The 23091-nt window shown below is 59.8% G+C and overlaps 1 protein-coding gene across 5 annotated transcripts; it reads right to left on the reverse strand.

Annotated features, from left to right (window-relative positions):
- Positions 1–1785: 1785 nt before the first annotated feature.
- On the reverse strand, positions 1786–20935 carry SLC13A5 (solute carrier family 13 member 5). 5 transcript variants are annotated; one of them, XM_055307123.1, is made up of 12 exons: positions 20767–20935; positions 17300–17428; positions 16983–17119; positions 15217–15353; positions 14488–14656; positions 13399–13521; positions 12267–12482; positions 11553–11653; positions 10443–10561; positions 8234–8395; positions 5842–5979; positions 1786–4542 (listed from the first exon to the last, which is right to left on the reverse strand). In XM_055307123.1, exons 1-12 carry the CDS (start codon positions 20866–20868, stop codon positions 4381–4383), a joined length of 1695 nt encoding a protein of 564 aa, XP_055163098.1. In that variant the 5' UTR covers positions 20869–20935; the 3' UTR covers positions 1786–4380. The 5 variants fall into 5 exon arrangements, with proteins under 5 accessions (XP_055163098.1, XP_055163096.1, XP_055163100.1 ...); XM_055307121.1 differs by having other exon boundaries at positions 15217–15404; XM_055307124.1 differs by having other exon boundaries at positions 4400–5114.
- Positions 20936–23091: the final 2156 nt, after the last annotated feature.

Below are 23091 nucleotides of genomic sequence, written 5' to 3' on the forward strand. Positions count from 1 at the left end.
GGTTAAGGAAGCTTGGGGTGGGTTAGGGGAGCACGGGGCAAGTTAGGGGAATTCAGGGCAGGTTAGGGGAGCAAGCACAGGGAAAGTTAGGAGAGCTCAGGGCCAGTTAGAGGAGCACGGGACAGGTTAGGGGAGCACAGAGCAAGTTAGGGGAGCTTGGGGCAGGTTAGGGGGAGCTCCGGGTGGGTTAGGGGAGCTTGGGGCCAGTTAGGGAAGAACGGGGTGGGTTAGGAGAGCACCGGGTGGGTTAGGGGAGCAAGGGGAAGGTTAGGGAGCTCCAGGTGGGTTAGGGGAGCTAGGGGCCGGTTAGGGGAGAACGGGGTGGGTTAGGAGAGCACGGGGTGAGTTAGGGGAGCATGGGGCAAGTTAGGGGAGCTCAGGGATGATTAGGGGAGCTTGGGGCAGGTTAGGGGAGCCCAGGGCCAGTTAGGGCAGCTTGGGGTTGGTTAGGGGAGCTCGGGCCGGTTACAGCATCTCGAGGCTGGTTAGGGCAGCTTGGGGCTGGTAGAGGTGGGACAGCACCCCATAGGCGCTGGGAGCAGCAATTTGTCCCATGCTGCCAGGTCAGGCTGAGTCCATGGTTCCCAGACACTTGGCAATGAGTATTCATCATTGCAGCCAGGGGGTGCAGATGGAGGCTGCTCTTGGCATCTGGTGAATAGAGGTCAAGATGCTGCTGGACATCCCACAGCGCACAGTACAGCTCCCCACAGAAAGAATGATCCTGGCCCCAGACACCCCCAGCGCAGAGGCCAGGAAACCCTACAGAGGGAGGGAGAGGCGTAGGAGAGATGGCCCGAGAGGTGCATGCTGACCACGTTGTTTTTGGAACTGGAGAAGCTGATTCAGAAATTCTTATGAAAAGTTTGTGAGAATTGCCAGGGGGGAGGGTAGGTTATAAGCAATAAACAGAGAGTAACCAGCTTCACCAGATCTTAACAGACACTCTCACTATTCCTCTGCTCACTGACTAGTTTCCTTAATATATAATGAGTTCTTACAAATGAGTAAGAAAAGACCTCTGGGGGAGGAAAAATGAAGAAAACGGAGTTCACCAAAAAGAGACACAGATTATAAATATCTGAAAAAAAATTTTTTGATGCTTCTTGTTCCATGTAATTTAAATAAATGGGATGAAAATCATGAGATAATATTTTTCAACTACTTAATATTTTTCAAGTTAAGATTGAGAAGTTTGATGGTACACAATGTTGCTAAGATGTGCAAGAATAAGGCATTGTGTGTGGTTTTTGATAATAAATGGTGGCACCACTCCCTTGGGTAGCAGAGGGTCAGTATCTGACCCAGGCTTATTTTTTAATTATTATTATTTTTAAAGATTTTATTTATTCATAGGACACAGAGAGAGAGGCAGAGACACAGGCAGAGGAAGAAGCAGGCTCCATGCAGGGAGCCCAATGCGGGACTCCACCGGGACCCCAGGGTCATGCCCTGAGACAAAGGCAGATGCCACACTGCTGACTCCCCAGGTGCTCCTGCCCCAGGTTTAAATGCACACACCCCTTCATCCAGCCTGCCATTCTGGAAAGGACTCTCCTCACATGGGTTCAGGGAGATGCCAGCATGGACTCGGTCACTGCAGTGTTAGCAGAAGCCTGGCATGGCCAGCACTGACCGGCTGCCCGTTCCCAGGGCTTGTGTCTTTGCCGGGTTGCGCTCTCCCTGGAATAAGATGCAGCTTTCAAACTACCTGGGGCCTCTAACCCTGGGGGTGCCCTCACCCGGAGAAACACAAGCACACGCTCACGAACACATTCCTGCAGAGAGAACACAGCTTTATTCAGGCCAGCCCCAGACCGGAACACCCCTCAAGGCCACCCAGGGGGATCGGCCAGACCGCAGCCGTGCCCTAGGAGCCGCTTAGCAACAATTGCGAAGGAACAAACATCACAAGCATTTTGTTCAGCAGATGCAGAGGTTTAGGGGAACAGTGGTGGCCGGGGGGAGGTGTGTGTACAGGGAGGGAGGAAGAGATGTGGATGGGGGACAGGCGGGGGTGGGTGTCGCTCACAAGCTGCACACAGTTGTGAGCGATGCATGGAACAGTGTGCTCACGACCCGCGCAGTTGGCTGGATTTTCACGTTACCTCAATTTAAAAACAAAACAGGCTATTGGATGAGAAAAGAGTCAAAATTCACATGTCCCGAAATGGAACGTTCTCCAAATAAATTAAGGGGAGGGGCGGAAACATGGATGGGCACTTTGTGCAGGACGCAGCCCCTGTGTGACGGAGAGGATGCATGTCTACAGGAGAATTTCGTGCAGATGGGCTGTTTCTGGAAGGACAAGAAAGATGCTGCCAGCAAATCCCATTCTGGAACCGCTGGGGGCCTCTTGAAGTGGCTTTGTGCCCATGGAATTTCTCATGCTGGGTTAACAGTGTTCACTTTTTAAATATAAAAACTCGCCATGTCTCAGAAGCTGAGTCCCAATGTTCGTCTGCCCTGGGCCATCAGCGCTGGCGGGTGGCAGGCAGCCGGGGGCAGCCTGTGTCTCCGGGGTGGACGTGGCCATCCGGGCAGGCTGGCCAGGGAAGCCAGATCCTGGATCCTCCCCTAAGGAGGGTCTGGGCTCAGAGCGTCAGCGAGACACCCAGTTCCAGGGCCAAGGATGAGGATTTCTGGCATCACTTGTGACCCTGGTGGGGTTCCTCTATCACTGGCAGCGCGGCTTGGAGAGTAGTCCTGGTCACAGGATCACGACCCTAGCTGACCTCAGCCACCTGAGCCAGGTGCTCAGAGGAGAGGACGGGGTCTTGGGCACAACCTCCTTCCAAGACATTAGAGGCACAACATCAACGGGGGAGAAGGTGTGGGAGGGCTTCCGGCAAACAACTGAGCCCAGATAGAGGCCAGGGAACTGACTCCACGCCAGGCCAGCCTGGGGACCCTTCCTGATAGAAGCTGAGGCCCCACCAGGGCAGGAGCGGGCCGGCTCCTCCGAGGGGAGGGCCAGATGCCCACAGTCCCTGAGCCCACGTCCACAGGGGCTCCTCCCTGAGCATATAGGCCTTGGGGTAGGTGGGATTATGGCCCCTCACCAGCCTGTGCACAAGGCCCTTGGTGGGTACACAAGGAGCAGCGGGTGCGAGGGTGGAAAGTCTACTTGGAGTTGTCACAGCCACTCATTTGATGCACAAGTCTGGACACATGACTTGGTTAGGTGTTAAAAGGACACACGGGTCACCAGGGCCAGGGTCCCCCCGAGGACACAGGGAACTGGACGGTGCAGACGACACCACAGCAGCATCCCATCTCATGGCCTGTGCGGGAGCAACTTTGCCAAGACGTCCCTGAAGCTAAACAACGAGCTGTGATGTGAGGGTTAGTGTCAGGAATGGAGGGGTCAGTGTCCAGAGGTCGGCCCAGAGGCCATCTGCACGCGGAGAGGCCCCTGCTGGGGACATAGGAGTGTGATCAGGGCCCCAACGAGCACACTCAGTGGCCGATCCACGGGGCCCACTCTTGGACGGCCCCAGACAGCTCCTCAAAGGAGCTTCTAAAACCCTGAATGCCGAGGGGACCACGTGCTCAGGTTCCCTCCATCCCCGGGGGCCTCGTGCCATCACCCAGGATGCCTGCCCTGCTGCCAACTCCCCTCCCAAAGTCTTCACTCCCAGATGGCCGCGACCAAAACCCATGGGTGTGAGGGCGACAACGATCCTGTAACAGCTCAGCCTGTTGGGGCCTCTGTGTCCCCAGAGCATGAGCCCACATCATGGGGCTGCTGTGAGGACCAGGGGGAGCATCATGGATAGGAGGTGGGCCCTGAGCACGTGTTCGTTCAGGCACCTGCCACTGCCTGCTGCACGGCAGAGAGCCAGGCCCAGTTTCCCATGGGGACACACTGGGCCAGGGGAACCATCCCACTCTAGTCCTTGGGGGGCCTTTCCTTGAGCCCCGATGTCCTCCGGCCCTGACAAGTGCCACCAATGAACCTGATGTGTTCCTGCTCCTGTGTGGCCTTCAGAGCAGCCCCAGGAGGACAGGTAAGGCATTGGTAGGCAGGGGCGGGCATCCCCGCAGCCACACTGCCCGGGGGCCGCCGAGCGCGGCTCGTTCTCAGCGAAGCCATGTTACCGCCAGGCATGGCTGCCAAAGCCTGGCAATGAGGGAAGCCCGAGCCCCAGCACGACCAGCTCTGGCGGCCCCGCTCTGGCTCTGCCGTGCACAGCTGTGTCCACTCTGCACCTGCCGCTGGGGGGCCCCAGAGCAGCCATCGCTGCCCACACAAGGAATGTGACCCCAGCCCAGCCACTTGGGGGAAGTAAGGGCGCTGGAGGGCCCCAGGCAGGGGGACCCACCGCCCGATGGCCCTGACAGTGGAGGGGTACACGTCGTCCCTCACAACAGAGCACGTCAGCCGGCGTGGAGCTGTGGGCCGCAGCATCCAGAAGTCAGCAGCCCCAGTGTCAGCCTTCGAGGGTAGCACTGTGCTCCCTGCGGCTCCAGGAGGCTCGGACCCCAGCGGTAGGAAGCTGCCCGGGACCAGACAGCCTGCCCCTTGGGGGGCGGTGTCCCCTGTCAAGTAATGAGAGAGACGGGATGGGGCCACAGAGAGCTGGGGGAGGCACAGGCTCTGGGTGGCCACTGTTCTCTTGCTTCCTGAGCTGGGATCCAACCCCCACTCCACCGACAACTGTGGGCCTCGGTGGGTGGACAGCAGAGCCCAGCTTGGGGCTGGCAGGTGCCCCCCCCAACCCTGGGGAAAAGCAGACATCCCCCCAGCATCCCAAGGGGCTCCCTGCGCTTCTGCCCTGCCGCCGCCCATCCCCCACTCCCCATGCTGGGCATGGGCCTACAGGAGGAGGTGGCCCATTGGGTTCAGTCTCTGTGGGGGTGTGGGTATCACTGGGCCACTCTGGGGAGTGGACCCCAAGACTCTGCTGCAAGGTGTGCGGGAAGGCGTGGGGCTCCTTGGAGGGCGGGGGCGCTATACTCGGCAGTCACAGGGCTCTTCCCTAGGTCTCGATATTCGTCACGTTGGCCCAGGCAGGGAAACGGTCCAGGTCAAATATGACCCGTCCCCAGGTGTTGATGGCCAGAAAGACACAGAAGACTCCGATTACGTTCATGATGAGTCCTGTCTTCATCTGGGGAAGAACCAGGGTCAGCGTCAGGACCCCCTGGGCAGCCAGGCTGTCGGAATGGGACGGGGAGCCGCTGCCCTCAGGGAAGGGAGCCCGTCCTGGGCCCGCTGGCTGCGCGTTCACCCTACCCCCAGGCAGAGCAGGTGCCACCAGCGCCCCCGGGAAATGGGCAGCACAGGTGGGTCCCCTGATCCCCCATGAGCACCGCCAACAGTCCACAGGAAGTGGGGTGAGACAACCCCCAGGGCCCCTGGGATCCCCAAACATGCTCCCCTCCTTTCTCCTCCTCCCCCTCCGGTGACAGGTGGTGACGGGTGGTGACAGGTGATGGAGCCACAGCGGGAGGGGGTGGGTCTTCCTCTGTCTGCATCTGTTCCAAGACATCCCTCGCTCCCAGCAGGGCCCCTGTCCCTATCCCTGCTCCTGCATCTCCACCATTACCTGCCCTGGACCTGTCTCATGGGTCCTCCTTAGATGCAACACCCATCCCAGCCCCCAGGGGCCCCCTGCCCTCATGTCTTCCGGAGGGCTCATCAAGGGGTCCCCAAGGTGACAGCCTCCAGAGCCCGCCTCTCAGCTCTGGGAGACGCCACCATCTGCAGATCTTGAGACAGCATCAACAGAGAAGTGAAGCTGTGCATAGATGCCCATCGAGAGCACGGGACCCAACATCCCACGTCCGTAGTAAACGGGCATCCAGCCTCAGCGCAGGCGGAGGGGCTGCATTTACCATGTCAGAAACCTTGAGGTGTCCGTAGGTGAAGACAATGGCGTTGGGTGGGGTGGCCACGGGCAGCATGAAGGCAAAGGATGCGCTCAGAGTGCAGGGCAGCATAACGTACAGCGGGTTGAGGCCGATGGACCGTGACTGGGGAGACACACAGGGCTGCGAGGTCACAGGCACCGCAGGCAGACACTCCCCTGTGCCCTGCGTGCATCCCGGCCCCATGCCTTTGCCCCACAGGCCCCTGGACTCTCCGCTCTGGGTCTGAACAATAACCATGCCAGCCTCCCAGGGCTGAACCTCAGAGCCACCTCCCTAGGGAGGCCCTTCCGAACGCCCTGTTCACTCAGCTGCCAGCCATGTGCCACAGACCACGCCGTGCTGGGACCACACCGGACCTGTTCCCACAGCCACCATGTGCTCACGCCTGCCCGCCCTGCCACAGGCCTCCAGAGCCCACTTCCTCCTGCCTGTGTGGGTGCATCCATGCCCTGGGGAATGTGGTGCCTAACCTTTCTACCCTCCAGCCACACCCAGCAGCGCCAGGTGCAGACAAGACATGCACGACGCATTCATTCAGTGAGCGAGCGATGTGATTCGCAATGCGCTCCCGTCTCTGTCGGAATCAACAGCCCGCTGTGTGGATTTGCACATGTGAGGACAGATGCCCGTGTGACATTACAGCAGCAAGACCCCCGGGGACAGGTTCCTCAGTGTAGCAACCACTACGGAGGCGGGCGGTCAGGTGAGACACGCGTGTACAAACAGCCGTGTCCTATGTGCTAGCGCAACAGACACTTCAAGGAGAATGACACTCAGGTGCAGAGCAGGACCACGGAATGACACTGTTGATAAAGAACATGTGGGACACCTGGGGGGCTCAGGGGTTAAGCATCTGCCTTTGGTTTAGGGCATGACCCTGGGGTCCTGGGATCGAGTCCCGCATCGGGCTCCCCGCAGGGAGCCTGCCTCTCCCTCTGCCTGTGTCTCTGCCTCTCTCTGTGTCTCTCATGAATAAATAAATAAAATATTTTTTAAAAAACCTGTGTTGCCCCCAATCCTTGATACTACTGCAGCGTATGACTGTGTCCCCTCCCGCCCACACCCGCAGCTGTGAATGCAAGTCCACAACCACCAATCCTGTAATATATGCCTGTGAGCACCGCCGACCAGCTTCCTGAGGTACATCCCCAGACACGAAACTGCTGAGTCCGGGTAGGCGAGCATGAGCGGCTCCGGGTTATGACCGCCCTCTGGAAAGGCTGCTCCCAAACGCACGCCGTCTGGCAGTGGTGGAGAGGCCCGGGCAGGGTCCCCGTCTGCTTCCTGCCCACCCCATTTGCCCTGGTCCGGGGTGTGCCCAGTGAGCATGCCCTGTGTACCTCTGTGACCCAGCCAGGCAGCTGGCTCCCGTCCCCTCCCGCAGGCGGACGCTGGGGCAGGGGCTCCAGGGGGGCCGGGACGGTAGCTGTGAAGTCTACTTCGAGAAAAGTCTGCTTTCAAAGGGCCTGGCCACAGCCTCAGGTGAAGCCCCATCTGTGTGGCTCTGGGGGGATGGGGTGGGTGGGGGCTGCTTAGGACGGAGGGAGCCAACGCTTTTACCTTCACCGAGAACAGAAGGTTTTACGTCCACATGCATGAACGTGGGGCAGCTGCACAGAAATCTGGCAACTTGAACCCTGAGCCAAGACCACTGTGCGTCGGGCTCCCTCCCAGGCCCGTGCTGTCGCTCATGGGGATTTCCACGGCCCCTCGTCCCTCACTGGACCCTGAGGACAAGTGAGAACCGAGGCGACATGTTCGAGGACCCCACAGCTCACACTCAGGTCCTCTGACCCCCCACCCAGAGCTCTGGCTGCACCCCCCCCCCGAGGTCGGAACACCGCACAGCGAGTGGTGGAAGCAAGTGCAAGGAAAGGTCACAGCTGCTCCTTGGCTCTGTTCTACCTCAGATACATGCCAGCCTGGCCCCCAGTGCCAACCACTCCACCACCACCACCCGGAGCCCTGGGCGGCTCCATCCCCCGGACATCTCCGCCTCTCACCACCCTGGAGACCTGGCTCCCCAGGACGCCTCCGGGTGGGCTCCGGCCATCGTGCCCTGCACCCCATGCACACCAGGCCCTCCATCACCCCCACGGTGCTGGCCCACCCCTCCTCACTGCGAATCCCGTCTGCTTGGCTCGAGAAATAATCAGCCACCTTTAAAAGTGAATGCTAAGTACCCGGTTCTTGCCTGGACCTTGGGGAGAAAGTGGGGTACAAAGAAGGACCTCAGAAGAGTGGTCAGGCTCTGGCCCTCAACTCATGGTCCCTCCAGGGACCTGGGATGGGGTCACAGGTTGACTGCTTCCTGTGACCTGACAGCTAAGGGTTATCTCCCCGGCAGGTCACTTACCATGGAGGCAAAGATGGGCAGGAACAGGGTGGTGGTGGCCACGTTGCTTGTGCACTCGGTGAACGCAGCGATGAGCAGGGACAGGATCAGGGTGATGGCTGCGGGGGGCACAGAGTGCAAGGGCTCCATCTGCTTCCCCATCCATTCTGATAGCCCCGAGGCCTGGGAAGCACAGGAGGGCAGTCACCAAGGGTGGCAGGCCTGCATCTCCAGGGCGGGAGACGGCCCTGGTCCTTCTCCAGGGAGCTCAGCCCCTCCTGTACCCATGACCCTCTCTCTGCCACATCCCAGACACAAGCTCCATCCTTACCCTGCTGTCTCCTTGATCTGTTTCCAGCCCGGATGATCTATTGACAGAATTTTGGCCCAGAGCCTGCTTCCTGGGGCTCCCCGTCCACTTGCCTTCCAACCTGGGACCTGGGTGTCACCCTGTGTGCCTGTATGCTCACTCAGCCACCGAGGCACCCCAAGAGCCTTGCCGCCATCTCCTCTCAGCCCCCTGAAGCTCTTGATGCTCAGGAGAGGGATCTGAGCCAGAAATGGAGGATTCAGAGGAAGAGGGAGTCTGAGGAAGAAGAGTGTGGCTCGTGGAGCCTCATGCTAAGACTCAGTTAGATGAAGGTACAGAGCACCCCAGGACTCTCTCAGCCCTCCCCTGCCACCCGGATCTCTACTCCACACATCAGGGTGTTTTCCCAAGTGCAGATCTGGCCTCAACCCTCCAGTGGTTGCCCCTGGAATAAAGTCCATGCCCCCATCTTGACTCTCAGTGAAGTGGCTTCTTCGAGCCACACCAGCTTCATCTTCTGCTCCTGAGCCTGACACTGCAGGATTATTCCATCACAAGGAAGTCACTTCTTGCTGACACTCTTCCAGATATGACCCCCTCTCCAGTCTGCAAAGGCCTCAAGTGCAGGAACATTCTCAACCTCTTCTGTAACTCCCAGGCCTGATCTAACATGGGCATAATAGGAACATTTCATGAATGAATGAATGAATGAATGAATGAATGAATGAAAGAATGAGAGATGATGGATGAATGACTGAATGGAGAGGGGGCCAGATGGATGGATTTGTTCATCCAAAAGATATTCATGTCCCTGTGATACATCAGGCTCCATTCTAGATGCGGAAGGAACAGCAGAAACAAGATAGACCAAGTCTGTCTATGACATTCTACTCCTGGATGGAGGGATGAAGGGATGAAAGAATGGATGGATAGATGGATGGGTGGATGGAATGAGGGACCAAAAGATGGAATGATGAATGGATGGACAGATGGATGGATGGATGGATGGATGGATGGATGGATCAACAGACAGAATGATGGGTGGATGGATGATGGATGATGGAAAGTCAGATGGATGGGTAGACGGATGGATGGATGGATGGATGGATCAATGGATGGATGGATGGATCAATGTATGTATGTATGTATGTATGGATGGATGAAAGGATGGGTAGATGGACAGATGGATGGAAGGATGGATGGATGGTGGATGGATGGTGGATGGATGGACAGATGGATGGATCAATGGATGGATGGATGGATGGATGGATGAAAGGATGGGTAGATGGACAGATGGATGGACAGATGGATGGATGGAGGATCGTAGCACCAGTGGGCTCATCCCTCTCTCTGCCTCATTTCTTCGCTATTGAGGAAGGGGGGGGGGCGGGAGTAAGAAGGTTACATTTTTGGGTGTTTTCTCCCCAAAGCTGTTCTTCTCCTCCTGCGCTGCCATATACCTAGAGAATTATTTTTTTCTAGAAATATATTTTTAGATAGAGAAAAAAATGTTAAATGTCAACTGTATCAACAAAGAGTCCAGAAAATAGAAGAACAAGATCTAGCAGAGAAAGAGACCTCCCAGAACAAATCAAAGCAGGGATCATTGCCGCCAAACCCAAGAGGAGACCTCACAGCATCCTCTGCGTCTCTGGGCTAACTTAGCCTCTTGGTCTCTTATTCACTCTTTGCTGCAACCACTCAAGGAGCACTTTCTATATTCCAGGTTCGTCCACCCATCCATCTCCTCCTTGGTGACAAGAGTCCCTGCCCTCAGGACACCAGCAGCTATCTGGAGCAGACAGACACAGAGCCACGACACACAGGCCCGGGGCGGGGGGGGGGGGGTACAAGAAGCAGCTCTGTGATGCCCTCTGGTGTAAAAGGGGCCGGCAGCAGGCGGTGGGGAGGGGGTCTTACCTCACATCCTTTGGCCAGTGCAAAGCCGCCTCCCAGCAGCAGCACAATGCCCCAGGGCACCTTCTCCTGGGTCACCTTCCAGGTCAGCAGCGCAGGAGGATAAAACGGAGCCTTACGTTCTGAGAAGAAACCATAGAATGCACATGCACAACCCAGGGCAGCACCAGGACGCAAGAGAGATCTAATCAGGGGGAACGAAAGCCGTGAGGACGACAGGCGCCCCTCTCACATCCATAAATCAGCCAAAACTCAAAGCAATCACTGCCCCCACTGCAGTGAAGACATGGTAAAACCCACACATGCTCCCAGTAGCAGAGACATCAGCAGCATCTCTTTGAGAAGCAATCTGGCAACACATCACATCTGAGAGTCGTCGAGACATATACACTCACACAACAGCCCTGCTCCTGGAAACTCACCCTAAAGAAACACTCTCAGAGAAGCGTGCTCATGAAAACACGCATTTATAAACATGAAAAATCCGAAAGAGCCAGAACGTTCCATAAGAGAACAGCACAGTCAGTCGATGCGACAAGAGGCTCTTATAAGAAAATAAGAGTTGGAGGCTGTGTCTTTGACAGGTACACAGCCTAAAAACACAAAAACCCACAAGCTCTGTGGGTGTCAGTCACACACGCATGCACATACACACACGCACATGCATCCTTGCAAAGACGGGAAGACAGGGGCTCCCTGGGTGGCTCAGTAGTTTAGTGCCTGCCTTTGGCCCAGGGTGTGATGCTGGAGTCCCGGGATTGAGTCCCACATCGGGCTCCCTGCAGGGAGCCTGCTTCTCCCTCTGCCTGTGTCTCTGCCTCTCTCTGTGTGTCTCTCATGAATAAATAAATAAATAAAGTCTTTAAAAAAAATAAAAACGGGAAGAGAGACACCAAATACTGATGGCATTGCTGGGCTTGTTGTAGGACTGGTAAGGTTCCCAATGTGTGCAGAGCACAGGAGAGGAGGGTTGGCCCTGGATAGTCCCAAGGCCAGGACTGAGGGACGCCCCCACCCCGACCTGACAGCCCAGCCAGGCTTCTCCACCCAGGCTGGGGGCTCTCTCCCTTGGGGTCCCATCCTGACATGCGCCGGGCCAGCCCCCAGCCTTACCCTCCTCCGTCTGGCTGCGGAAGTTGAATTGGGGCCTCTGGGAAGGCATGATGAACAGTAGGGTGGCCACAAAGGTAGCCACGGTGGCGTCAGATGCGTACCTATAGGGGACAGCACGCAGGACGTGCCCAGCTGGGCTTGGGGGCTGCCAGTCTACACACCTGCTCTGTGTCCGCAGGTGGGGCAGAGAGCAAGGACTGGGATCTCGAGAGCCAACACCAGGACAGCCACTCGCTGGCCCAGCTCTGCCCCCAGCGGGGTGACCCTGACCCGCCGGCCTCCCCGTAAGTCTGTGTGGCTCCATAGGCGTGTCCTGACCTCTTCTCATCAGACTGTCCAGGGTCCTGCTTCCCCAGGGTCCTAACCCCCGCAGTGCATCAAAGGCAACAGGTATAACAGGTGGTACCTCCCACCCCTGCATCGCCTGCCCGGCGAGGGGCCTCGTTCCCTCTGACCACAGAATGGCCGACCTGCCGAGAAGCGGCCTCTCCACGGGTCTCTGCACAGGCTGTGGGCCCCGGCGTCTGCCTTCGGAGGGGATGGACAGCAGCACGGAGGTTTGGAAGCCAGGGCTCCCAGCTTAGCTCCTGACTCCCGATCCCCACCCAGCCACCCTGCCTGCCCAGCAGGGACACGTCCACGGGCTTATTGTGGGGACAGGGAGATGACAAGGAGCTGCAGCACTCAGGCAGCACAGATGCACCCCCGACTTACTTGGTCTCGCCGTCCTCCCAGGCCAGGGACACCCAGCCGGGCATGAAGCCAGGGTCCCGGGAGAACCACAGGCCGACCATCAGGATGAAGCAGAGCAGGACGTTGGCCTCGGCGAAGGAGAAGGACCCCAGCTTCCGGTACTCCTCCCGCAGCACCTCATAGGCTACCTTCTCATGGTTCCTGCTCTGCAGCCCGCAGCCCCAGAACTTCCTAAAACTAGGGAGGGCCGTGGTGAGAGGCCAGTGGGGCAGGCTGGTCAGCAAAGCCAGGTGTGAGCCAGCAGCGACGTCCCATTGGTCCTGGGTCCCATGGCTGGACATGGCCTCCGAGGCCACCCATGAACTCAGGAGGGTACTTTCCACCCTGACGTTGCTTCCACGACCGCCCAGACAAGGGACCCAAGTGAGTATGACCTCCCTGGCCCCGGTGAGGGCATCCACAAGACCTAGGGGCAGCACCTACTGGGGCCCCGGACATAGCAGGCAGGGTCTGGGCCGGAGGACACCTGGCCACCCCCACTGTTCCAGGCTACCCCCACCCCCCCATGCTCCACGTTGGGTTGGCTGGGCCCATGAGCTGGAGCACCTGATGGGCAGCGTCAGCGAACAGCAGCCCTGAACATGGCCATGGGCTGAGCGGCCATGGGCTGGGCGGCCACAGCTGGGGGTCCTGACAGTGAGACCCTAGTGACCTTGGGGCCAGCCCAGCGCCCCCTGCTCGCTCTGCAGGGAGCTCAGCCCCGAGCCTTGGGGCTTCGGGGAAGCCGCCCACCTGAGCAGAGGCCACACCTGGTGCCCCTGACCCCTGGCTGCACCTTGGGCCCCCCAAGATAGGACTGTGTCCCCCACATCCACCCGCTGATGCCCTAACCCCCCCAAGTGCTGGCATGAGGAGTGGGACCTTTGAGAGTAATTAGGTTCATGTGAGGTCAGGAGGCTGGAGATCTGAGGGGACCAATGGGCACAGCAGCCATGTGGAAGTCTGTCCTGCAGAGATGTGTGCACAGGGCTTCCTCTGAGCTGCTCTGACCCACTGGCCCACACCTACTCCCCTGTGGGAAGGGCAGCAGCAGGCGGGCTAGAGGCTCTCCTGTGGGGGTGAGGGGTGGCAGGGGCGCAGCGGCAGTGCTCACCTGGACCTCATGTAGACACACTGAAGCCATAGCCACGCCAGCAGCAGCATTGCCACCATGTTGGGGAAGGCAAAGCTGAACCATGAGGCAAAGTTCACCACGTCCTTGCTGGCAGGAAATAGCCTAGAGAGGGAGATGCTGGTCAGACTCCCCGGCCCGGCCCCTAAGGGATGCCCAGCAGCAGACCGGCCCCAAGACCTCCCCACACACACACCACGAGCCTGGGGGGCGGCCAATCACCCTGCCTGCGGGTCCAGACCCCACGAAGGGCCTTGAAAAAGTCAAGGCCCCTCCCTCCAGAGGAACACGCCTTCCTACACACGGGAGCTGGGTGCCTAGACACTTCAGAGCCCGCACCCCAGGGACCTGGGGGGTCACAGGAAAGAGACCCTGTGGAGGTCCCCAGGGTGGACGGGGACCCCCACTGGTGCTGGTCGAGCAGCCCTCGTGCTACAGCCCAGCCCAGCCCTGGGTGTGGATGTGGGCACATCCGTCCCCACGCCACCCCAGCCAGCGTCAGGGAAAACCGCAGGCTATCATTATGGAGAGTCCTCTCAAGATCAAAACCGCCAGCATGTTGGGCCTCAAGTGTCTGCGGACTGGGCTCCTGCCCACCCCCAGCTGCCCCACCCGCTGGGCCCCGGCTCCTCCGCCTTCAACCAGGGACTCTGCAAGGGCTGCCCCATGGCGGGGTGGCTCCCCATGATCCCAGCCACCGCCCGAGGCCTGTGACCCTGTGTGGTCCCGGCAGGAGGGTGCAGACCAGCCCTAGGCTCCGGCCAGGGTCCACCGAGAGTAAGCGGCCACCACGGGGCACCACCGTTACCAAGGGCAGTGAGCCAGCTGTAGGGACGTCTATTTTCTGCAAGCAGTGACCCGGGACCAGCGTCCAGCCCCACAGGCTTTCCCACGACCTGAGCTCTGTGATGGGTATAGGGTCCCAGTCTGAGCGAGAGCTGGGGAAGAAGGGCTGGACGTGCCCCATGGCAGAAGTGTCCCACCCCTGCGGGGTCCTGGACAGCTGCTTTGCTGCAGGCCCCCTTCCCCCGGGGGCCCCTCCCATCCCCAGAAGGCTCACCCACCACTCACTCATGCATCTGGCCCAGAAGCACCACGTTGGGTCCCGTCCCAGTCAGCGTGGCAGTGCCCCCAATGCTGGCCGCGTAGCACACGCACAGAGTCATGGCCTTGCATATGCTCCTCCTGTTGCAGTCGGCCTGCTGCACCTCAGAGGGGCCTTCAAAAGTCACTTGGCTCCCTGTGGGGGGGGGCACGTCATGGGCTGAGCTGGGGCGGGCCACCAGCCGCAGCTCCCGACCCTGCCCTGCCCTGCTCTGCTGGGGGACGGGCCAGCCCACCACTGCTCCCCTGGGCCGCACGGTCCCCGTCCGTCTGTCCACGGCAGCTCTGTGGCAGGAACCTGGCCCAGGGACTGCTCTCTGCCATCCCTGAGCTCAGGGCCTCATCGGGGAGCCAAGGTGGGGCCACCACCCCACCACCCGCGGAAGCGGAGAGCTGCTGGCCCCCCAAATGGGAGCGGTGTGGACGGCGGGAGGCACACCCAGCAGGTCCAAGTGGGGAATCTGGTGCTTAAGCACCAATTTCTGTGGCTGGCAGGACCCTGGGACTCGAGCGTGGGACCTCGCCGCGAGCTCTACTGCAGGATCTAACTTTTCTGCAACAGTCATGTTCCTACAACTTACAGAAACAGCGCTTTCTGAGCATTTATCTGAACGCCTGTTCTCAGGAGGCTCCAGGCACAGAACTTCGGGCTGCAGAGAGGAGGGGGGCTCGTGGTTGCCCGGCCCCTGGGCTCACCTGGCAGCTCTCCAGCCTTGTTCTTGTCCGACAGCTCCAGGGCCCCCAGGCTGGCCTCGGTGGTTGGGCTGGTGGCCTCCATCTGCTGCAGCATGGCCTCCACGATGGGCACCATCATGGCCGTGGTGGCCGTGTTGCTGATCCACATGGAGAGAAAGGCCGTGACGCCCATGAAGCCCAGCATCAGCCTGCAGAGGAGGGGTGGGCAGGGAGGCCAGAGAGTCCCGCAGGGAGCAACAGTGGGGGTGGACTCTGTGGCCCTGCAGGGATGCCAGACACTGGGGCCCGTTCTGCCCGGACGGCATGGAGGGAAGCGTCACTGCAGGGCTGCCCCTGTGCCTCTCCCCTCCAAATGTTCCTGATGCCACACAGTCATGGCCATCAGGGACTCCCACCAGGAAGGACCACATAGCAACCCAAAGGTGCCGGCCCGGTGGGGACAGCTGGCCCCAGTGCCGTCCAGGGCTGGGCAGTCGGCCCCAGGGCCCACCTCTGTCACCCGCCCAACCTACTCCCTGTCCAACGGCCTCCCTCCCAGCACCCGGTAGCTCGGGCGGAGCATCCCCTGAACTGTCTACCCTCCACCATCTACCCTCCACCGTCCATCCTCCCTGGGATGGACACTTGTCCCCGGCTGGATCCAGAGGAGCTGTGTCCCTGGTAGGGGCAGGGTCTGACTCTTCTCCGTGGCTCAGGGCCAGGAGCACAAGGTGCTTGTGGGACCCACTCGGGGTCACTGGTCAGCCCGGGGCAGGGGAGCCCAGGGATGAACTGGGGGCCAGCCTGCTGCCTGGGTGGGTGGCCTGCAGGGACCTGTCAGAACAGAGACCAGGACTCAGCCAGGGTCCACATGATTGAGTGACACACGCATCTGGGCTCCGCAAGCCACAGGTAAAGACCCCCGGCCCCAGATGGGCAGTGCCATGGACCGGCCACAGGCAGGGTCCCAGGAGGAGCCGGGGCACAGGGAGTGGAGGAGTGTGTGTGACCTCCCTGAACTCACACCCCAGAAGGAGGCCGACCTGGTGGCAGAGAGGACGGCGACCCTCCCAGGACCCCGGCAGGACGTTGCTGAGGCCTTGAGGTCCCAGGACGCACAGTGGCTCTGCCCTTGACCCTGTGAAGCATCTGGGCTCCGACACAGGAGGACTCACGAGCCCTTCATCTGGGGTCCACGGGGGTCCAGGTGCGCGGGGCCCATCGCTGAGCGAGCTCGCTGTACCCCCCAGAGAGGAGCAGCCCGAGAACCCAGTGTGGGGAGAGGCTCAGGCCTGTGAGCCGTCAGCACGTCATCCGGCCCCATCTTGCTCAGCACCCAGGCACGCGGGTGCTCAGCACACCAGGGTGTTTGCTCACGTCAGGGCAGGGCTGAGCCACGTGGGGGAAGACGAGGCCGCGGCTCCTTTGAGGGGGACGGGGGTGTGAGGGGGTAGGTATGCAGCTTTGGAGGGGTGACCTCCCTGTATCCCCTGAGCTAGCTTGTTGGGCCACTCCCTGTGCTCTCCCCACAAAACCCCCAGGGGTGTCAGGCAGGGCTTGATCCAGCCTCCATCCACCCTGTTTCCTGGGGAACCTATCTTCTGAAGGAGCTGGTGGGGGCAGTCTTCACTGCCCCACCTCCCCAGCGTTCAGAGAGAACCCACCACTGCTCACCCAGGGGTCTCACTGCCCACCAAGCCCCAGGCAGCCCGCAGCCACCCTTGCCTGTGTCCCTGGGGCCCCAGAGAGAGAGACAGACAGAGACAGAGACATAGGACAGCGCTCACTGTGCAGGCTTGGCTCCCACCCAGAGGAGCGTGCGCAGCGCTATCCTCTTGTGCAGATTCCAATGCTCCACGGCCACGGCCATGATGAGGCCACCCAGGAACAGCATGTTGGTGTCCTTCATGTACTGGACACATACCTGGGGACAGCGTGGGGCCCGTCAGGCCCACCCCAGCCACCTCACCACAGGATAGGTGAGAAGACCACGTGTCGCCCATGGGGGCCCCTCAGCGCAGAGACGGACGGTCAGGCAGGTGGTCTGTGTCTCCCCCCTGGGGCCTAGGTGGCTCTGAGAGGGACTGGGGTGGGGGATGCTCACCTGCTTGGAGTCCAGGATCTTCAGGAGCGGGAAGAGCACAGCGGGCAGGAGGGAGGTGACTGCCAGAGGGATGACTTCTGTGCACCAGTAAACGGCCATGAGGATGATGACGTAGGCGCACCTGACAAACTGAGGAGCCAGCCCTGAGACCTCGTGTGCTGGCGGCGTGTCCACCACAGGGGCCGCAGCGTTGGAGGGAGCGCCCTCGCCTCCCCGCCCCTGTCAGCACAGCGTTGCGGCCCAGGACCTGCCCACTAGGGACCCTCGCCTTCCAGTGTAGCCCTGAGGAGAGGAGAGTGTGCACGGGGACCGGGAGGACTTGAACACAGAAGCCCCCCCGCGTCGAAGGCTCCCCTTGGTGGTTCTTCCGCCCTCCAGTGGCGCCAGAGCGGTTTGCACGCAGCAGGAGCCACCTGGGCATCCTGAGTGTGGATCTTTCCCCGGGCTCTCTGCGCGGTGCGCTGGCCTCATGGTGCTGGGCAGCGGCACGCTCTTCAGGCAAAGAGCACCCACCCCGCCCTTCCATTTGTTGCCCTCGACCTGGGTCAGGACTCCAGCAGTCACAGGAGACGCTTGACTGTCAAATAGCCTTCGTGCAGACGCATCACTGCAGGATGACCTGAGTGCCTGGGAGGCGCCCCAGGGCACGCATGCTGCGTGCATTTTCTGCCTGACAGGGACACAGCCCCCATGGCATCCAGGAGGACTTGTGCCATTCTTAGTCCCACGTGGGTCACTCTTAGAGCAGCATGTGCTCCACTGATTCCATAGACAGGTTCCCCACTGCCGCGGCCTCCTGGGGGGATGTGCTGTGTCTGCCCTGGGTCACCCCACCTGCTCCACTCACTACTCTGAGCCACTCAGACATGGCCTGGAATCCCACTCCCAGACGTGCAGCCGCAAACCCGCTCATTCAGAAAGTGCTGCTCCCGAGCATCAGCAGAGGTTTTACGGCAACGACGATGATGACGATGATGGAGGGGACAGAGGGGACAGGGAGGACGGGTGGACAGGGAAGATGGCACTCAGTGTTCTCATTTGCATCTCCATTCACTCAGGCCTGGACCTTCGTTCCCTGTGTTTAATCTCGGTGAACCACCTCCTGCACCCTTTCACCAGGAGCCCCGGAACCTTGGCTTTGCCAGGAGGCTGACCTGGTTCCCGTGCAAACCCATGCCTGGACGCTTCCTAGCTTGGCGGGCTTTGGGTTCCTGATGCGAGGTCTTAGTCCTGAGTTGGGAACCTCTGGAGGTGTGGGTAATGTTGGCCACCTCCCTGGGCTGTTCTGTGCGTCCCCAGCGTTTTCAAGGGCAGCACTAGCACCTGCCTGTCCGGCCTCTCCTGGCTCCCAGCCCCGCCACAAATCTGCCACCAATACAGCTCCTTCCTCTCACTCCCCAGCACCATCCCTGTGCATCTCCACCCCGTCCACCCTCTACCTGGACCCTTCCAACCTGACCTCCCTTCCACCCTCCCACCTGGACCTTCCCAATCTGGCCTCCCCGTTCACCTTCCACCCGGACCCTCCCAGTCTGATCTCCCCATCCAGCACTGCGGGGCTCCGTCTTCCCACCTACAAATCTGTTGGGGGCATTTCCCTGTGTCTGCCGCCTTGAGGACAAAGCCAAGAGGCCTCAGTATGGCTTCGGGGAACCTCTGCGAGGAGCGGGTCCTGCAGGCCTGTGCTGTCCCCTCCCTGCCAACAGGCACCCCGAGCCCCCGCACCCCACCAGCTGTGGCAGAGCCTGGGCTCTTCTCTTCACTGGCCGCCCAGCTCCCCAAAGCCCAGCCCTGCACCCCTCCACCCACCTGTGCCCCTGGCAGCTCCTGCCCTGGGTTGCCCCCATCTGACCCTACCCCAGCACACACCCAAACAGTGAGCAACCTGGGAGTCCTGGCACGGGCCGGACGCTCAGCAGACACTGCTCGTGTGTGTGAGGGGGATGGGCCAGCAGTACCCAGCTGTTTCCCTGAAAGCCAATGCACCTGCACCCCTCACTCTCCCATCACTCAGAAGGGCACCTACTGTGTGCACGGAACACTGCACGAAGCCCTGGAAGTTCTTCGTCGGTACTTGTTATCAGTCATAAAGCAGAAACCTCCCTTGGGCCTCCCAGGGGCACCCCGGGGTGGCTCCCTACTGTCCAAACCTGACATTTTGGCCCCAGTGGTTCTGCATGGAGGCGGGGGGGCAGGTGGGAACTGGGTAGGGCGCAGCCTATGGGCTGCCCTACTGGACGCCTGGAGAACCCTCTCCCGCCCAAGGGTCCTCCCTCCCCCACCCTAGGACTTATGGCACCCAGAGTCAAAAGTGTCAGAACCAAACCCATTGTACAGATGAGCACACCAAGGTGGAGAAAGGACAAGGTCGTGGCTAAATCCACGGGGACATGTGAGTGGTGGGAGTGCAGTCCTCATGCAGGTGGGCCCTCGACACCCTCCGCCCCCCCACCACCCCGCCTCAGGACTGCCCACAGAGCATCCCCTGAAGAGCTCCTCTGTTCCCCAAACCTGGCCGGGGGTGGGAGGTGGGGGTGGCAGCGGAGGTTTCCTGTCCGGGCGCAGAGAGAAGGCGCTGAAAGAGGGAAGGAGGCAGGAGCAGCCAGCAGCCACAAAAGGCTTCAAAGGGCTCGGGCCTCTGCCAACGGAGCTTCCACCAGCCAGCGCAGCCAGGAAGCCCAGCGCAGCCAGCCCCGGCCAGGGCTCCTGGCCCACCCCCGCCCTGCTGCCAAGGCCATTCATCCCAGGCCTCCCTCCCTCCTGGGAGCGCTGGGCGCAGGCGACCGATGCGGCTTCCCCTGCAGCCCTGGGTCGTGCCACCCAAGGCGTGAGCCTGGGAACGCATCCGCCTCCTACCCAGCCGCTGCCGACCTCGGCCCAGCAGCCAACTCCGACCTCCTTTCAGCCGGAGAGGCTCTGCGCTGGGCTGTGGTCTCCAAGGCTTTGGAGCAGGGAAGAAGCAGATCCTGGATAGGGAACCAGACCCGATGGGGGCAGGGTGGGGGGGGGTGGAAAGACAGCACTCCAGATCCACTCAGGGGGAGATCTTTCCGTTTGGGACCCCGGCTGGCCTGGGAAGCCACCCATGGCTGCCAAGTCTCCATTTGCTAAAGGGAGAGACGGAGGGAAAGCCAGGTGCCCAGGCTCCCCATGGGCACCAGGTGACATTGGGGGTGATGGGCAGGGATGCGATGCTTCACTCCCGGGAGGTTCTGAGATGGGGCTGAGCCTGCGAACAGCTGCGTGGCCAAGATCGATGCCACCTTCCGGGTCCTGTGCCCTGGGATCTGTGTGCCCCAGTGGGGTGCACCCCCGGGTCTCTGCGCCCCTCCAAAGTCTGTGCCGGCACCTCCCGTCTGGCAGCCAACCTCCCGGTGTGCGCTCTAGCTCAGCGCTCCACCTCTGCGCGCCGGGACCGGGGCCGCTGCTGGCATAGGGCGCCCGGGGTCCGCGGAGCTCCTACTGACCTTGGCGGGCATCAGAATGACGAGTGGCAGCAGCAGTAGCGGGGTGATGAACAAGATCACGAAGGACTTGAACTTGGAGACATAGTTGAGCGCTGAGGCCATAGCGCTGGAGGGAGGCCAGCGGGACAGGCGAGTGAGGGAGGCCCGCAGCTCCGCGGGCTTAAGACGGGGCCGCAGCCATCGCGGATTGGGGGACCGTGCCAACTCCGCCCCCCGCGCCGAGGCCTCCCCGCGGCCACGGGGCGGGGCCACCCCCGGGGTCAGGGGGGCGCGTCTGCCCCCAACTCCGCCCGCCACCCGGCATCCGCCTGCGGGAGGCGCTCGGGGCGCGCCCTGGGCCCTGGCACCTCCCAGCGTCTCCACCTAGACGGAGGCGCGCCGGGGGCTGCGGGTCAGCGGGGCTCCACTGGCGTGCGCCCCCGTCCACGTCCGCACCTGCCGCCTTCTGGGCTCAGCGGAGGCGATTCGGGACCCCCCCGCCGGCCCCGGGGTCCCTCAGAACGAATCCCGGCCTTTCCCTCCTCTTCCCCCCGTGTCTCCCGCCCCTACCTCCGCTCCCGTGTCCCGGAGGGTGTCGGCAGAGACGATGACGGCGCCCGCGCCCTCCACGCCGCAGGCCCTACTCCTGCCGGTCACCCGGTCACCCGGCGCTGCTCTGGGCCCAGCATCCCCCCAACAACCGCCCCGCGCGCCCCGCGCGCCCTCCCCCGCCCCGCGCGCGCCGCGCGCCCTGCGCTCTCCAGCCATCGCAGAGGGAGGGCAAGCCCAAGGTCCTCGGGCCGCCCAAGCGCCTTTGGGCTCCGTGGCCGCCCTGCAGAGGGAAACGGGCGTCCGGAGAGGAAGGGACCTGCCCCAGGCTGCGCCGGGTGTGTCGCATGCAGGTACTGGGCACCTGTTCTGCGCCTTGCCTGCCCTGGGTGCTGGAGACGCAGGGATGCACACTGCTCCTCCTCCGTCACTCTCTTCCTCCTTCCCTTCTCCTGGGCCAGCCGGGTCTGTCCCTTGGAGAGTCTACCCAGCCGTAAGTGAACCCCAGCCTGCCCCTTAGTGGTGACAGGCCTGTCTCCAGGTGACCCTGCTGCTAGAGCCGCAGCTCTCCCAGCCTGGATGTGCTGCGGGGACCCAAACACCTGAATGACTTTCCCTGTGACCCCAGGAGGTCCCCTGGCCCCTTCCTCCCCACTGCACCCCCGCCCTCAGCACAACAGTACCCGTATATGTATTGGTGTGGTTCTTACCTACTGTCTGCCTGACTCATCTAGCCGGCAGCCGTGCCTGGTGCACTCAGAGCCTAAACCCTAGTAGTTTTTAGCAGTGGAGAGAGGTTTCCTTCCCAAAATATGGTTAATACATAAGAACAGTTTGATGATAATATCTAACAAATTAATGAAATTTATTGTTTATTCATGAGTTTTATTTAGTTATTCCCCAAAACTAAACATAAAGTTTCAATTTTTAAATATTTTATTTATTTGTTTGAGAGACAGAGAGAGAGCACAAGCAGGGCAGGGGGAGGGAGATGGAGAAGCAGACTCCTCCCTGAGCAGGGAGCCCGATGCAGACCCTGTGATCGTGACCTGAGCCAAAGGCAGACACTTCACCAGCTGAGCCACCCAGGTGCCCCTAAAGGTTTGATTTTTGAATGCAAACATATATACCAAAAGAATATTCTATATTTTTTATCAAATTCTCATTTACAAAGAATGTAATGTACTTTTGGCCTGTTACATTGCATGGTAACAAATAAAGTAATGAAAAAAGCATATCAATTTATATCTTTTATTGATAACTTATCAAAAAATTAATTATATTAGGTGTCAAACATTGTATTGGGATGTGGCTGCTTGTAGTATCAGTCATCAGAATGTGTTCTGTATTTTTTTTCTTGTTTTTTTTCTTTTGAATCATGTTCTTCAAAATACAAAATCAAATTGAATACAAAATTTATTGAATTTATGTTCAGTTCTTCAATAAGTAGTTCCCTACCTAAAAACATGTTGTTACTAAAATAAAATATGCTACTGATATACGCAAAATTAAAATTATTTTGGAATTGTTCTTAATTATAATTAAAATCATCTTGGACTATTTTGTCATAATTCTGATCAGAAAAAAACAACTGCAAATTGGAACTGAGATCAAATTGATGAAACACACCTAATCAAAAAATTTTTATACCAATAGGTAGACTTCTACTACCTCAGTTTTAAGATTGAAATTCTATTAAATTATTCACATGGGGATAAAAGTTGCATTACAGAATTATGGACCATAGTTAATTAGTATCGTATGCAATTTAAGTTTTTGAAAATTCACCAACCTATG

The sequence above is a fragment of the Nyctereutes procyonoides genome, unplaced genomic scaffold, assembly GCF_905146905.1.
Source record: "Nyctereutes procyonoides isolate TBG_1078 unplaced genomic scaffold, NYPRO_anot_genome, whole genome shotgun sequence".
NCBI classification, from domain to species: Eukaryota; Metazoa; Chordata; class Mammalia; order Carnivora; family Canidae; genus Nyctereutes; species Nyctereutes procyonoides.